This window comes from Lineus longissimus, chromosome 2 (genome assembly GCF_910592395.1).
Source record: "Lineus longissimus chromosome 2, tnLinLong1.2, whole genome shotgun sequence".
Taxonomy (NCBI): domain Eukaryota; kingdom Metazoa; phylum Nemertea; class Pilidiophora; order Heteronemertea; family Lineidae; genus Lineus; species Lineus longissimus.
The window spans coordinates 8,281,938-8,295,577 of record NC_088309.1 but is presented as its reverse complement, the minus strand read 5'-3'; the positions used below and the strand labels follow the sequence as shown (position 1 = coordinate 8,295,577).

The following is a 13,640-nucleotide window of genomic DNA, read 5'->3' as shown; positions in this document are numbered from 1 at the left end:
TGTGACAGAGTATACTTTGTTTCAGCCTTATGAGCTTAGATTGCCCTTTCGTCGTATCCTGAGATACAGTTGTTGGACGAAACAGTGATGCTCGCTATCATATGTTCAGAGAAGGTACATTATATTCTTTAGAACCATAAAGTGAACGTTTCGCAATTGCCTTCTTAGTTCACAACTAGTAATATGAGATAAACATATTCTTATCAATCATCTACTCTCTCTTAGCACAACCTTCAAAATGAGAATGTTGTACTGCCTGGGGTCGGTGACTGACGACGTCTATGAGACGAGATTCGTTGTCCTCCCTAAACTTTGTCTCCGATTTTGATGTCCAGCGCATGGCTAAAGAAACCAATGACCTTGTTTAAATCTTTCGATGGAATATGTGTTCCAACCAAACTTTCACAAGAGGACTGACTGTCCCTTCTACAACGGTTGCTTGTTGTTGGCAGGTACATGCCTGTCAAGCGAGGCGATACTAAATTTAAAGTAAAAAGTTAAGTTTGAATTCTTCTACAATATACCTTGGCGCTTTTCCACAAGTACGAGAGTCATCCCAGAGTGATCAAAACAAACCGCAATGTGTCCTTGCTCTTCGTTCACCTAGCGCCGATACGGCTTGATTTTCATTTCGACCTTTCTCAGCGAATAAGAGTCCGATTCCTTCAGGGTATACCAGACGATTCCGTCCGCGTATTTTTGTCCCCCGTGCGAGTACCAACTCGTATGGTAAACGCCGTTGAGGTTGCTCGTGTAGCAACTGTGGTACCACCAACCTCCCTGGTTCTCCCTCGCACAATTTCTGGCGTGGAGATCGTTGTCCATGTCTCCCGTACTGAACGCCATATCGTTGTGGTAGCTCAGGGAATCGCCGGCGTCTCCGTGATAGTTGCTCACCTAAAAATAAAATAGCAGCATATTCTAATTTCGCTATCTTTTGAAACAAGTGAATGAACATAATTTGGCCATATATCAGTACGTAGTTGATGTGAATATTCACGAAGACATTTCCAAGGACACGTTCTTACGGAAGACCATTCCAGAAAATAGATGGAAGCAGTGCAGCATCAATTTTTGGTAAAAGACTAGGGGAGACACTTTGAACTGCTACACCGACACTTGCTGTCTTGGCCCTCGCTATGGAGGTGGGTCAGGTGAAACTTTGAAGGACTATAAACTAGCAACTTACATGTAATCGATACTTCTCTGTTGCGCTCTCCACCAAGAAGTGGTCGTATTCGGCGTAATACCTCTTTCCCTCCCAGTCCCATATATCCACACGAAGGACATACTTTTTCTGGTTGGTCAGGTGCGTGAGCTTCTCATTGCCAATCCAGAACTCTCCGTAATTGTTCCCAAACCCGAACTTGTACTCCAGCCAACGCCTGTTGAACTTCTGTAAGCCGTCCACTCTCCGTTGGAGGACCGTCCAACCCGACCCGTTGAACATCTCGCAGTAGACATCGTCAAGTTGTGGTGACCGGTCTGGTCGTATTTGGTAAACTCCGCTGATGCTGTAGCCTCTTTGGTAGATTTCGTCACAATCTGGAAGACAAGAGTACCGTATTTAAGCATTTTGTTGCGTTCCATTACGGCGACTGACGTATTCGGTCAGCGAAGGTGCGTCGAGGGTGCGATCCTCATGATCACTTGGACGGCCGGGGGCATTTTTACTGCCCCGGTAAGGTAACATTTTAAGGACGAGGTGACTTGCGTATGGCCCTAAGCGATGAGTCTGGGTGCCAAAACAACAATTTTCGGATTGCATGACAAATAAACATGAGAGACAGGTCTCTTTTTCTGTGGACTTGCCTTGTCTAACAGTGGTGACTCTTCTTGTAATGATACTAAGGGCCATAATCCTAAACTCTGCATGAGCTGTACCGTAATTGCACCTCATCGGACTATTTCGAATTTAAAGCGTCTTTCATAAATATTTAGTTCAAGGAACATAAAATTCTTGTTCCGCGGAAGGCATGTATCAAACTTCGAATTGATAACAAGAAGAAGCGTCATTCCCTCATTAGGCGGAGAGGTTGCCCAGGACATTCTGATTACGAACCACTTTCAACGACAATCATCGACATTTTGGCGAGAACACTTCTGTCTCGCGAGGCGCTAATGACTGTGACTAGAAATTTGGTGTGATATTAGAATAAAACGTTAGATTTTCCTCGTTTACCTATTTTATTTGACAGGGAGATAAGCTGCCTCTGACAAATCATTAGATTGATGGGACAGATTGTGCACGGTTACCGGATTCACCATGAGTTCGTTGAAGAACGGGTTCTGTAGCATTATTGAATATAAAGAAAAACTGACAGCTATAAAGCCTGGCATAACGTTCAAAACGATCTGGCATCGTTACCACAAAAGTACCAAGAGTAGGCCTACTCCTAGCATTTTTGGTTTAACCCAGTTAGGCGTTGCATTGGCTTCAATTGCCCTGCACTCTGGAAGCAGTTAGTGCATGGACCAGCCTTGCCTCTCGACTCTCCGAATTGGCCGCCTCGGGAGTTCATAGATCCCGGGCAATATAGGGCGGATTGGGCGTTAGGGTGTTTGAGGGAGTGGGGGAGGTTTCTATAGTATGTTACCTCTTGGTGCATCCGTTGAGCGAAGCGTCAGTGATGCAGCTCGATCTGACTGTGTGCCAGAGCTGATATCAGGATAGACACTCCTGACGTCTTTACTGCCTGAAAGTACAAGAAATGATGAAGAAAATGAACAGAGTCAGAGAACTATCGAAACTAAAACGCCAAATTTAAGTAATAATGTCATTTATTAAATAAATCATTATTGAGGAAAAGGGAGAACTGCTTCCTTCTTATCTCTGGCATGAAAGAGAGGTTAGAAGGGATCTAGATCTTCGAAGGGATAAGACTTCAGAATCGGCACTGATGCCCTACTGCCAACAACAGCGTTGATTAGAAATTGAACGTTTCCTCTATTTGAATCATTTATCAATCCCTGCAGCTTTCAATACACAATGTGTCAATAAATAAGAGATCTCCGGAGGCAAAAGATAAATGAATAGTAGAAATAAACAGTTTCATAGATACTCATACATGGTATTTAAGTAATAAACTTGCTGTTATTGACTATTTTACATTTGTATAAAAAAATCCATTTCGAGTTCGGTGCAAAAACGAGTGGTCACCATGACAACTGTAAATAAATCCTGACAATGTGTGAGGTGATCTAAAGTTGATAATGATGATGAAGATATAGATGCTTTTCAATGAGCGACGAATGAGAAAACTGCAACAACTGGCCGTCTACGGGATACTGCCACCAGTATCCCAATGAGGAAGAAATGGGTATGGACCTGTATTCAGCGGATATATGCCCACTGATGAGACAGACGCCCCTAATGAACAGGCCTACCATTTGTCACCCGCCTCGAAAGAGCAATCCTGTGAAATACCAATGGTCAGACCCACCTGGGTCAGAGCAGTGGACACCAATCGGTCGTCTGTTGACAAAAGCCTAATGGTCGCCAATTTTGTATCTCACATCTGCGTACTATACATGTATATTGATAATGGCAACATGAATTCTCTGAAGACGAGACTGATCCGGTGGAGATGTTTGAAATGTCCCAAGGTGTCCGGGTAATGCTTAATGCTTTTGGTTCCAACTGGGTTGTTTCTTTACAATTTTGACCTCTGTATCAGGACACCTCCCCAATCAGGACAGCACGTGTCAGTCACAAGCGTGTCCTTGATAGAGAGGTTCTACTGTATATGTTTGCGTATCGATTCCTGCATACATATCATCAGTTCTGTCCGATCGATGATGATCAGCAGTGTCTTTCAGTCTGGATATCAATAGTCTATATATTCAATTAACACTATATAATTAATACTAGCCTATTTGTACCGATTTCATCCATCCTTAATTGACTCTTATTGTTGCGGTAAGCCTATTCTATCTTACCGCCCAGCGTTCCGACAGGATACATTCATATATCTGGTCAATGAACATATATTTATCAAGAAAATGATTTCATTGGGCTGCAGTAACAATTTACTGCAATAGTGGCATATCGTCACCCTCCGACACGTACGATAATTGCCTAACAGCACGTTCGCTTGTAGTGCTGTCGCAAAATTTACTGCGTCACTGTCCCTTGCCTATGATATGCAACTCGAGACATTCGGGTCTAACCGCGCAGCCTTCATTGGATGTAAGCATTTCTTAGTTTTATACCGCGCTGATCTGATCACGTCGATGGGAAAACATAAGAAATGAAAGAATAACAAGGCGGGAAATAGTTTCACAATCTACAAGTGTATGCTGAATCTTGTGACTCTTCATGTTGTTAGCATCAGTGAAGTGAGGTCACATTCTTTCTCGGACGCAAATCTTTAAAAAATAATGGATGGAAAGACCGGTGTAACACGAATATTAAACCAACAATATTTCGTCATTATGCAGGTCAACCATATCCAGGCACGATGATGTTATTTGCTAAACCTGGAATTAAGCGAAATGAAATGAAATGTCGAAATGAAATTTTTCTTCCTGAATTATGGTGCCGTGTCCTTGCAGAGTATCATTCTCTGGTCAATAATAAGGAAGACACGCACGTTTACCATACACGTTTCCAAACCAATATCGTACTGTTATTAAAGGGTATTATGACCGCCCGACCTATCATTATTGTCATGAGCACGAAGTGACTGGCTGGACAGCGGAAATCCGGTCCACATTAGGGCGATTCCGCCAGGTATAATGGGGGGAAGTACTCGGGTCTTATTCTGCGTGCGTGATGCAGGCGACAATAATTCCTCCCAAAACTGAGATTGAAAAACTGGCGGCGAAGGTCTATTCTGTCTGGATATACGTTTCTTCATATCATGCCAGCCACACCAACTAAGTTTCCAGTTTCCCTTTCTCGGCGGTTTACGTGTAAAGTAAACGACCTCGCATGTTATCAATAGTTTCGAAGCACGTGACAGTGATCATGTGAATTGATACTGGATGATGGTTCGATCAGATGAGGCGGTGGTGTGTAAGGCAATATTTTATAGATGTGTAAATCATCTAAAACCGTAAAGCAATGCGCAATGTTTACATCACTCTAATTGCCACTTTAATTGGTTTCATTGGCTTAAGGCTTCCAAACTTTTCGCAATCAAAAACCGACTAATAATCTGAGATGTCATCCCGTCAGAATTGAGCGGAAGAGGAAAATGACAGCGGGAAATTATGTGATACCAGCCTGTCGGATGATCGTTGTTGGCGGACAGTGATGACTGAAACGTGACGCAGCTTGATCATGTTGTCGACAATTGACGGACGAAAACGGAGGTCAGTTAAATATTGTTGATGTATGAGATCTCGCATTGTTTGTCCATCGAAAATCTATCCCCCGTCAACTCAAGATGCCTCTGAAAGGGCTTGATGCAAGCACTCAGTATACTACGCCATTTCATTAGTTTACAAGGCAACAAGGACTGTAAGAATTGATGCAGATGACTGACTCTGCGTCCTTCATCGTCATCGTCATCGTAATCGTCATCACTATTATCATGGCTATCATCGCCGTCGTCCTCATCCTCATCGCTAATCATTATCATCGTCATGGGGAACTGTTTCTCCAGGGCGAATCTGCATGCCTTAAACGAACCATGAGGGGAAGTCTCGTACTTCACTCGAGAGACTGTCAGTTGACTGATTCGGTTGATTGAAATCGGATTCCCCATTCAAAGATACCAACCACAACCATTATCTTTAAAAGGCAATTAGCTTGGAATTTCTATGCAAGATATCGTAAGAAAGCGTTTTTCTTGTGTGTTTTCCTGCTCCTAATTCAAACCAATTCGCCTCTTGTGGATGGGGAAAGGCCATCTTGGTCACAGGGGCATGGTAATTAAGTTTACAATGAATACACCCGATTAGGGGTGGAGCAAACTAACTTAAGTAACCGTTAAGAGGATGTCAGTCACAGTCATGGACCAATTTTTCAAAGGAATGCAATTATCGTGTAATTTGCATGGAATTGCGGACATAGGTATTTCTTGCTACGATGAACTGTCCATTCTTTGAAGTGAATCATGGCGTATTTGCAACGTTGCATAAGCATTTTCTCTACTTGGAAGAAACTCAACAAAGAGACACGCTGAAGGGGATTAGGAGGTACCGATGAGTATGACGATGACGATGGCGATGACGTTGATGATGAGGATGACCACGATGTTAGCTATGATGAGAGTGATGACGATGACGATGACCACGATGACGAGAATCTTACTTTAATCTCTCGTATTCAAGGCAGGCCTTGCAACTCACCGAACAGCCTGACCCGAGAATCTTATTTTAATCTCTCGTATTCAAGGCAGGCCTTGCAACCCACCGAACAGCCTGCCCTAGACATGCAGTACCTGGTAGAGGTCTGGGAAGATGGGAGCACCACAAGAAAAACGGCCAAAACCAGCGCTCACTGGTCAATTTACTGAAATAACCCGTGTCCATCTTGAACAACATTTGCACTGAGGTTTGAGGTGAATCAACCATTGGGTTACTATGTCTTGTTTGTAGAGAACGCTCTTGAAAGACAGACATATTGAAGCTTGTTCGTTATCTAGCAAGACAGAGTTTTAAAAAAATTCTATACGAAATAGTTTTTTGAGTTTTTGATATCAAGGTTATCTGCCCCCAACTAACTATAGTCACCTCAAGCTCACAGAAACGAAAGTTGTTTTGTCTCCAAGCCATAACCTAATACATAAAATATACAATACTGTCACCATCATTGAACCCTATTATACATCATCATTTCCTCAGTGATATTTTATTTCAGATCAGCAAATGAGCCCAGGATTATGATGACTCAGACAGGTGATTCTGTTACATGTCATGTCATATTTGTTTGCCTTATCCTCTGTGAAAGACTGTGAATTATATGAAACTCTAATACTGGGTGTGGCATGTCGCTGACATTCGTATTGATATCATGATTAAGTATAACGACATGGATCAACTTTCAGTGCCAAATACATCGACTTTTTCAGGGATGATTTTGGGGTATCTGAATCTGGTGTGAGAATCGATGTAAACTCCAAGGTAGTAAACGATGATGGCAGAATACATGGCTGCCGAATACGTCGGGAAAGAGGAATTCCGAGTGACGCCGAATTGACCGTGACAAAATTATTCCATGTACAACCGTGAATGTATACTATGGCATAACAGAACCCCAATTTCGTGTAACTTGATCTCACCCACCTCTATAGCTCCTGCCTAGAGTCTCCGTTAGACATCACAAATTTATTTGAGTGGGTTGGTTACATGAGACGGTTTAAGAGAACAGGGACCAGTTTTTGCTTTGGAGAAAAAAGCCTTGAGAATATTCCTATGATCTTGGATAAAACATGGAGGAACAAAACAAATCTATCTTTTTGTATTAACGGATGCCTGGGGATAAACATTTAAAAGCTAATGCGATGTCAAGCCATACCAGGGCAAAGTTTATAACAGTAAGCTATACATCCCTATTTAGCTAGTGAAAAGAAGGCCATATAGGCAAAAGAAGAAAGCTAAAATGTTTTCCGCCCTTTTTGCATCGATGACAACGCGGCTTTCAAAAGGGAATGACTCGAGGTAAAATGCTTCAACTAGCGAGTCTGAGACATCGTAACAAATTCTTCACAATGACTATAGCATAAACATGCCAAGGAGATTGACGGCATTTTAGCTGATTCATTGTTAAAAAGTGTACCCCGATATTCAAATTGACGAGAAGTGAAAAACCGCCTACTTTCTTTACAAATACCGAATTGGCGCCTGGCTCGCAGCATCGTTTCAGACGAGAGTTCACTAAAATCGACCAATGCAATCAATCCAAACTCTATTTCCCGTGACCTTGATACCCGCTGAACCAATCGACGGGACTTTCATCATGTTTATTGAACTTCAGGCCGTGAACGAAAGTCGGATGTGGAAACCGTTGTTCCCTCAACAGTTTGTCGAATGAGATCAAAAGGAAAATGAAAAAACGAGAGATATTTTCTTTCGATGGAACCAATAAGCGTTTGAATGACCTCTGTACCCGCTGTCGACGGGCTGAAACTGTGTCCCATTCTTCAACCTCGTGTTTAGGATGGAGATAGGCATCCTTGCTGGCCTTTCAAGGCTTTGCATAAACTCACCACAAACAACCCGACGATAACGAAAGAACGTACGTATTTTCGCATTCCAAGTATCACAGTCGTTGTGGCCCATCCAGGAGGGGCTTATTAATCGAGTCCGGCCTACCTGCGAAATGGAGACTACGTCACTCTGTCAGTCTTTTGGCGTTCCCGATTGGTTTTTCTTCGCTCAGTTTGGAGCTGATCCTATCTGTTCTCCCATGTCAATACATACATAGCTGTGCCAAACTCCTTGTGCCAAACTGCCCCGGTGGCATACATGGACATTATTACTCCTACCCCAAGGTTTCTTCGTCTAACTCATAAAGTTGTCGCATAACCAGTTACGCTACATGTACCTAGATATGAAGGCAGTTTGTGCCGTAAAGTTCACAGACGAAGTCATTTTGAACCACATGTAAGGTTTTGATACAAAAACCAATGAATGCAGATGTATGAAGTGAAATGATCACCAAAAAGAAGGTGTATTGATGAAAATGATTGCAGCATTGTTACATCGAGAAAATGTGTTGATATAATTGATTATCAATTTTATGACAAATGCTGGTCAGCAATAGTTCAATATCAATTAATTACAGCGTCGATAATAAAGATGCTTACCACGCGATCTGAATGGTTCACGCGATAAGCGAGAAATTTTCATAAAGAGACTATTTGGAATCAAACACATAATCTATAAGTCGGACATTGGTACAACATTGGTTGGCTCATGATAAGCATTATTGGCAGAAATCTCACACGCATCATTAGCTACTATCTATTACAAAATCTTGTCGCTAGACCAGGCGCATCCAAAAGCCCCCTGGTGGTGTGAGCTTGGCTTAATTAACACCAAGTTTCGGATCATTACGATATCACTCCTCAGGTCATCCGTTCTGGTGGCTGGCTTTGATGGCCGTGGCGAAACGCGGACATTGGATTTTCAGTGGTTGACTTGCATGCTAAGTGGGCTTTGAGTGAAGAGCATGCCATTTAAGGTTGACTAATCACCAACTTTATTTATTGCTGCAGCGGTCGTGACTCGCTGCATGAGGTATTGAGGAGGACGTTATCTCTTAGATGACAGAGGACCGAATGCTAAAGCATCCAATATGTCAGTCTGGAACCAGCTTCCTGTAAAGGTCCATACATCAACTGCTTTGCCTAATGGACAGTAATCAACTTGATAGCATAATGCTCTTCTTAAATCATTTCCCAGTTTACTTAAGTGAAAAAAGAAATGTGCATTGTAGGTCTGCGGCAGTTGATGCTATATGCTAGTCGCTGATCGCTAGTCGTAATTGACGGCCTATAAAAACTGTGTTTTATTGTATCGTCTTGGCGCAGGTGATAGAACTAAACATTCATGTCATTGAGCAGTCATTATGCAAGCGAATTAGCTGATATTTCGCTATTTTCTCTGAAATGATCGGGTGCTTGGGAGGCTAAAGTTTTGTTAAAAGGTTCATCTAAACCAATGCTTTGAACGTGATGGAGCAATCGCTTTGATGAAGACTTATAATAAATAAATGGGCCTAAAGTTAAAGGTATATATCCATTTCAGTTGGTGCATTAAGAGTTGCCTTTCATCACCTTAAGTACAGTAATATGTTCTCTTTGCCCGGGTCTCTTTGTCATACTTATTATCGGCTAATCTCATACAACTCATTACGCTGAACTATTGGTAGAGATTGAAATCGTCCTGGCGTCTGCTGCTATAAGCCGATACGATTGTAAGCTATGATCAAACCTATGATCTTATACCTTTATGTCTAAAATCATTAACAGAGACCGAGACAAAAGTGGTTTCAAACAAACAAGATAGTACATGTACATGTACCTACATGTATGACATCATGATTATGGACATACGGGCTTAATTTTATCCATATGATACCGAAGATGGGGAAGTAACCCTTTTTATATCAGTGTGATCGCTATCACTAGAGTTAATAAAGAGCAATCTTCCTTAATTCTTTCTGTCACTGAATCCTATTTAACCTTGCCTATGTTCATGTTGGCGACCATTGAATTTATGACGAGGAAAATAGCCGAGACGACGAAATATGTTCCGCAGAATGGATGAATAACGGGTAATGAAATTTCTTTATTCGATGGACGTGCCTACATGTATCATAGAACTGCATGAATATAACTCTCAATTATTATACTTGTCAGTTGATCCGATTATTATAGCTCAATTCTAAAATCCACAGACGTGTGAGGCTGACGTGACCAGCAGCTTCCTTGAAGGAAATCTTAAAGGGAGACGATAGGCAAAGAGAAAAGGGTGGCCAGGTGTGCGAGGGATATTTATATAGTACATGTATATCACTTAATAAGACCAAAACCAGTTCCCTAATAGAACATCGATATATTTTTGTAGTCACATGAAGACCACTAACAGAGGTTTTTGCCAAACTGCTCTACATGTACATACATGTACTTCTATTTGTCACAAATACATGTATACAGGCAGCAGCCGAGAAAAAGGCTTCATTATAAATGAACTTTGAAAACTGAGATGTTTTCATTATATTCCCCAATAGATTATGAACGGGATTATCAAGGGTCTATCAGATATCGGCTGTGTAAACCGTTTCCCGCCTTGTAATGTGTGTCAACGACACTTTTGAAGAAGGCGTACAATGTACTTGAGTCGGCAAACAACGTATTGACGAAAATTTAACATCTCCTTGAAAAAAAAATTTAAAAACCCAATTTTGCTTTATTGAGTCTTGAACCAGATCGTGTGATGGTTTTTAAACACATTAAAGTATGAGAACCACTCCGTAATTGCTATAAAGACATTAGTTTTGCCGATTAAATGCATGTACACGTATTACGAATAACCCTATAAAATTATGATCGATTGTCAGCCGTCAGATTGTCAGATACTTAAGATGAAACAATACATTAACATGCATCTTTTGAGGATATGAAAATAAGAAAGGCTGGATATGGCAAGGAAAAAAAAATCCGAATATGGGTCTTTATATTGAATATGTGACAATAATACACGCGACAGACGTCGGCTGATTACAAATGACTCACTTCGGAAAATCATCCTAAAAAAATAAATCCAATTATTGTTCTCAGATTAAAAGAAAAAAAAACATGTAAAATTAATCAAATACTTACTGTAGGTATCTGTAATGTTATTTGCAGCTTCTCCTAAGCGGCCTCTCAGTTTTCTATTGGTCGTTCTCAGGGTGTTCAACTCGCGTTGAAGATCGGAATTCTCAAATCGCATCTCGTGGAGCTGTTCCTGAATTCTCGACGTCGATTTCCGCATTCTTGACTGAAACTGCAAATAATCATTGTTCGCGTTTTCGATCCGTAGAATCATCGCATTGAGGCGAGAGTTCTCCTTCTTCAGGTCATTCTGTTGTTTTTTCAAGAGTAATGTATCAGCTTGGACATCTTGCATCATAGTTTTTAACTGTTCGATATCCGTCTCAATATTGCCTGTGTTGGTTGAAGTCTTTCTCCCACCATTCCGTAACTCTTGTATCTCACGTTTTATAAGTAGCCATTCGGCCTTCAAGTCCCCGATACCGTTCTGTAACCGAGCAGTCTCGGCCTGTAAGCTCCCGACCTCCGTTTTTATCTGTCCTTCATTCTGCATCGGACCGTCTCCTCCAAGCTGCTGAGGCACACCCGCCCTTGACCCCCCTCCCATGAAATCGTTTCGGTCCTTCATATTCATCATACTCATCTTCAGTTCCTGCTGCTGCATCCTAAGTTTCACATTCTCTAACTTCTGCTCCATCACCTGTTTCTCAATGCTGTGAGAAATATTCTTAGAGGCCAAGAGTTCGTGAAGGACATCATTGCGGAGCCGTAATAACTCCGTGTTAAAATGCATACTTATATTTCTTTGCTTTAAATCCAACCTGTCCAGTTTCCAAATAACGTCTTGGTCGGGTTTCCAAACTTGGAATGTGTATGCGCACGTGTTGTCCCCTTGCCGTCCAGTGGTAGCCACCACGCAGACACTCACAGCCATAGTAAGAAAGGCCCGAATTGCCATTCCGTCGACTGTATCCTATCAAGATCGGATGGCAAAAATCATCAAGTTGAAATATTCACCATGCAGTAGAGACCCTGCAGTTCGTATCGGTCATCCCAACCTGTAATTTGGAACATCAGTCAAAAAGAACTGCATTCAAATTCAACAAAGTTCAACGCCTGCACCGCTTTCCAGTCCGTCTCTGCCGCTCAACTGCTGTAGCCTCGCTGGCGGTACCAAAGTAATCTCTGCAAATCGAAATTCATTGTCAATTCGCGAAACATGTGTAACTGGACGTGATGTCGAGGGGTTTCGCGATGATTACCACAAATTATTACGGGAAGGTCAGCAGGATTTGTGCGTATCAACACGCGATTGTCCTATAATGTTCTTGGACGTTGGGGGACAAGCGATTGTTTAATGTCCTCAGCCAAAATTTGCACAGTGGCGATCTTTGACAGAAGCACAGCTCGTTTTTCAAACGACCGAAGACTTGGGGCAGCACATTCCATTAACGCCTATACCACGCGAGGACGTTTACGAAATCTGATATTAAATATTCGTCGAGGAGAACCCGACCAATGTGAACGAATTTTTTGTTGCTTAAAAGTTATGTCAGGACACTTCAGAATTCGACGAATACCGGTATAATCCACACGTATTTCTTTTCTTGATAGGAAAATAGCCAGCACGTTGTAAAGATCACTTAATTAACGAATCCTGTTCCAATCCGAATCTCAAGACATTTCCAGAATCAGATGAGGTTGAGCATCATTGTTATTGATAAATCCAGATTGAATCCAATCACATCTGAGCCTGATACAAAACCGGGTCTTCGCCTTGTCTCGAAGTAGACGATAAAAGCGATATACATGTATATATGCGCCGTGCAATTTAAAACTTTAACTGAAACGGTCTTAACCCAAAAAGAAAAGAAGACTCACTTGGGGAATTGGGTTTTCAGGGCCAACTCCATGCTGTATATCTCAGCAGCAGACGACACGAACAGTCGATACTTGTCAAGCATTTGTTTACAATCGCTAGCTCCTCGTGTTCGCTCGGGGTATCGATGTTTCAGTGAAAGGAGAATATAGTTGCAAAGCTATACGCAACATATCTAAGCTCCATTTCGAAATGTTGTCTCCAGGGATTAGTGTCTGTTTTGAAATTAGAGGTCGGTTTGCCTTGATTTAATATTTGAAGGTATCTCGTTTCCACTGGTCATGCTTATGGCGGGGGCCACGGCCACCCGATGGCGATCCCGCCGTAAAAGGGTAGTCTCTTCCCAGTTTATGTCCACAGATAGGAAATATCTGAGTGTTCGTGTTATTAACCTTCTTCCTGAGAGCATCGATTTCTGTTACACCGGCATGCATGATAAAAGACTGACACCAAGTTCATTGCAAGATCAGCCGGCTCATGATTTTATTGTCACGCTACTCTTGATAATGACAGCTATAAGTCAAGCGAGCGGTCGCTCATCTTCATTATTG

General features: G+C 41.9%; 1 protein-coding gene across 1 annotated transcript; it reads right to left on the bottom strand.

Moving 5' to 3' along the window:
- Positions 1-204: 204 nt before the first annotated feature.
- Positions 205-12,970, bottom strand: LOC135483624 (angiopoietin-related protein 7-like). Its single transcript, XM_064764603.1, has 4 exons — positions 11,277-12,970; positions 2,598-2,696; positions 1,190-1,545; positions 205-897 (listed from the first exon to the last, which is right to left on the bottom strand). Exons 1-4 carry the CDS (start codon positions 12,166-12,168, stop codon positions 604-606), a joined length of 1,641 nt encoding a protein of 546 aa, XP_064620673.1. The 5' UTR covers positions 12,169-12,970; the 3' UTR covers positions 205-603.
- Between the last annotated feature and the right edge of the window lie 670 nt (positions 12,971-13,640).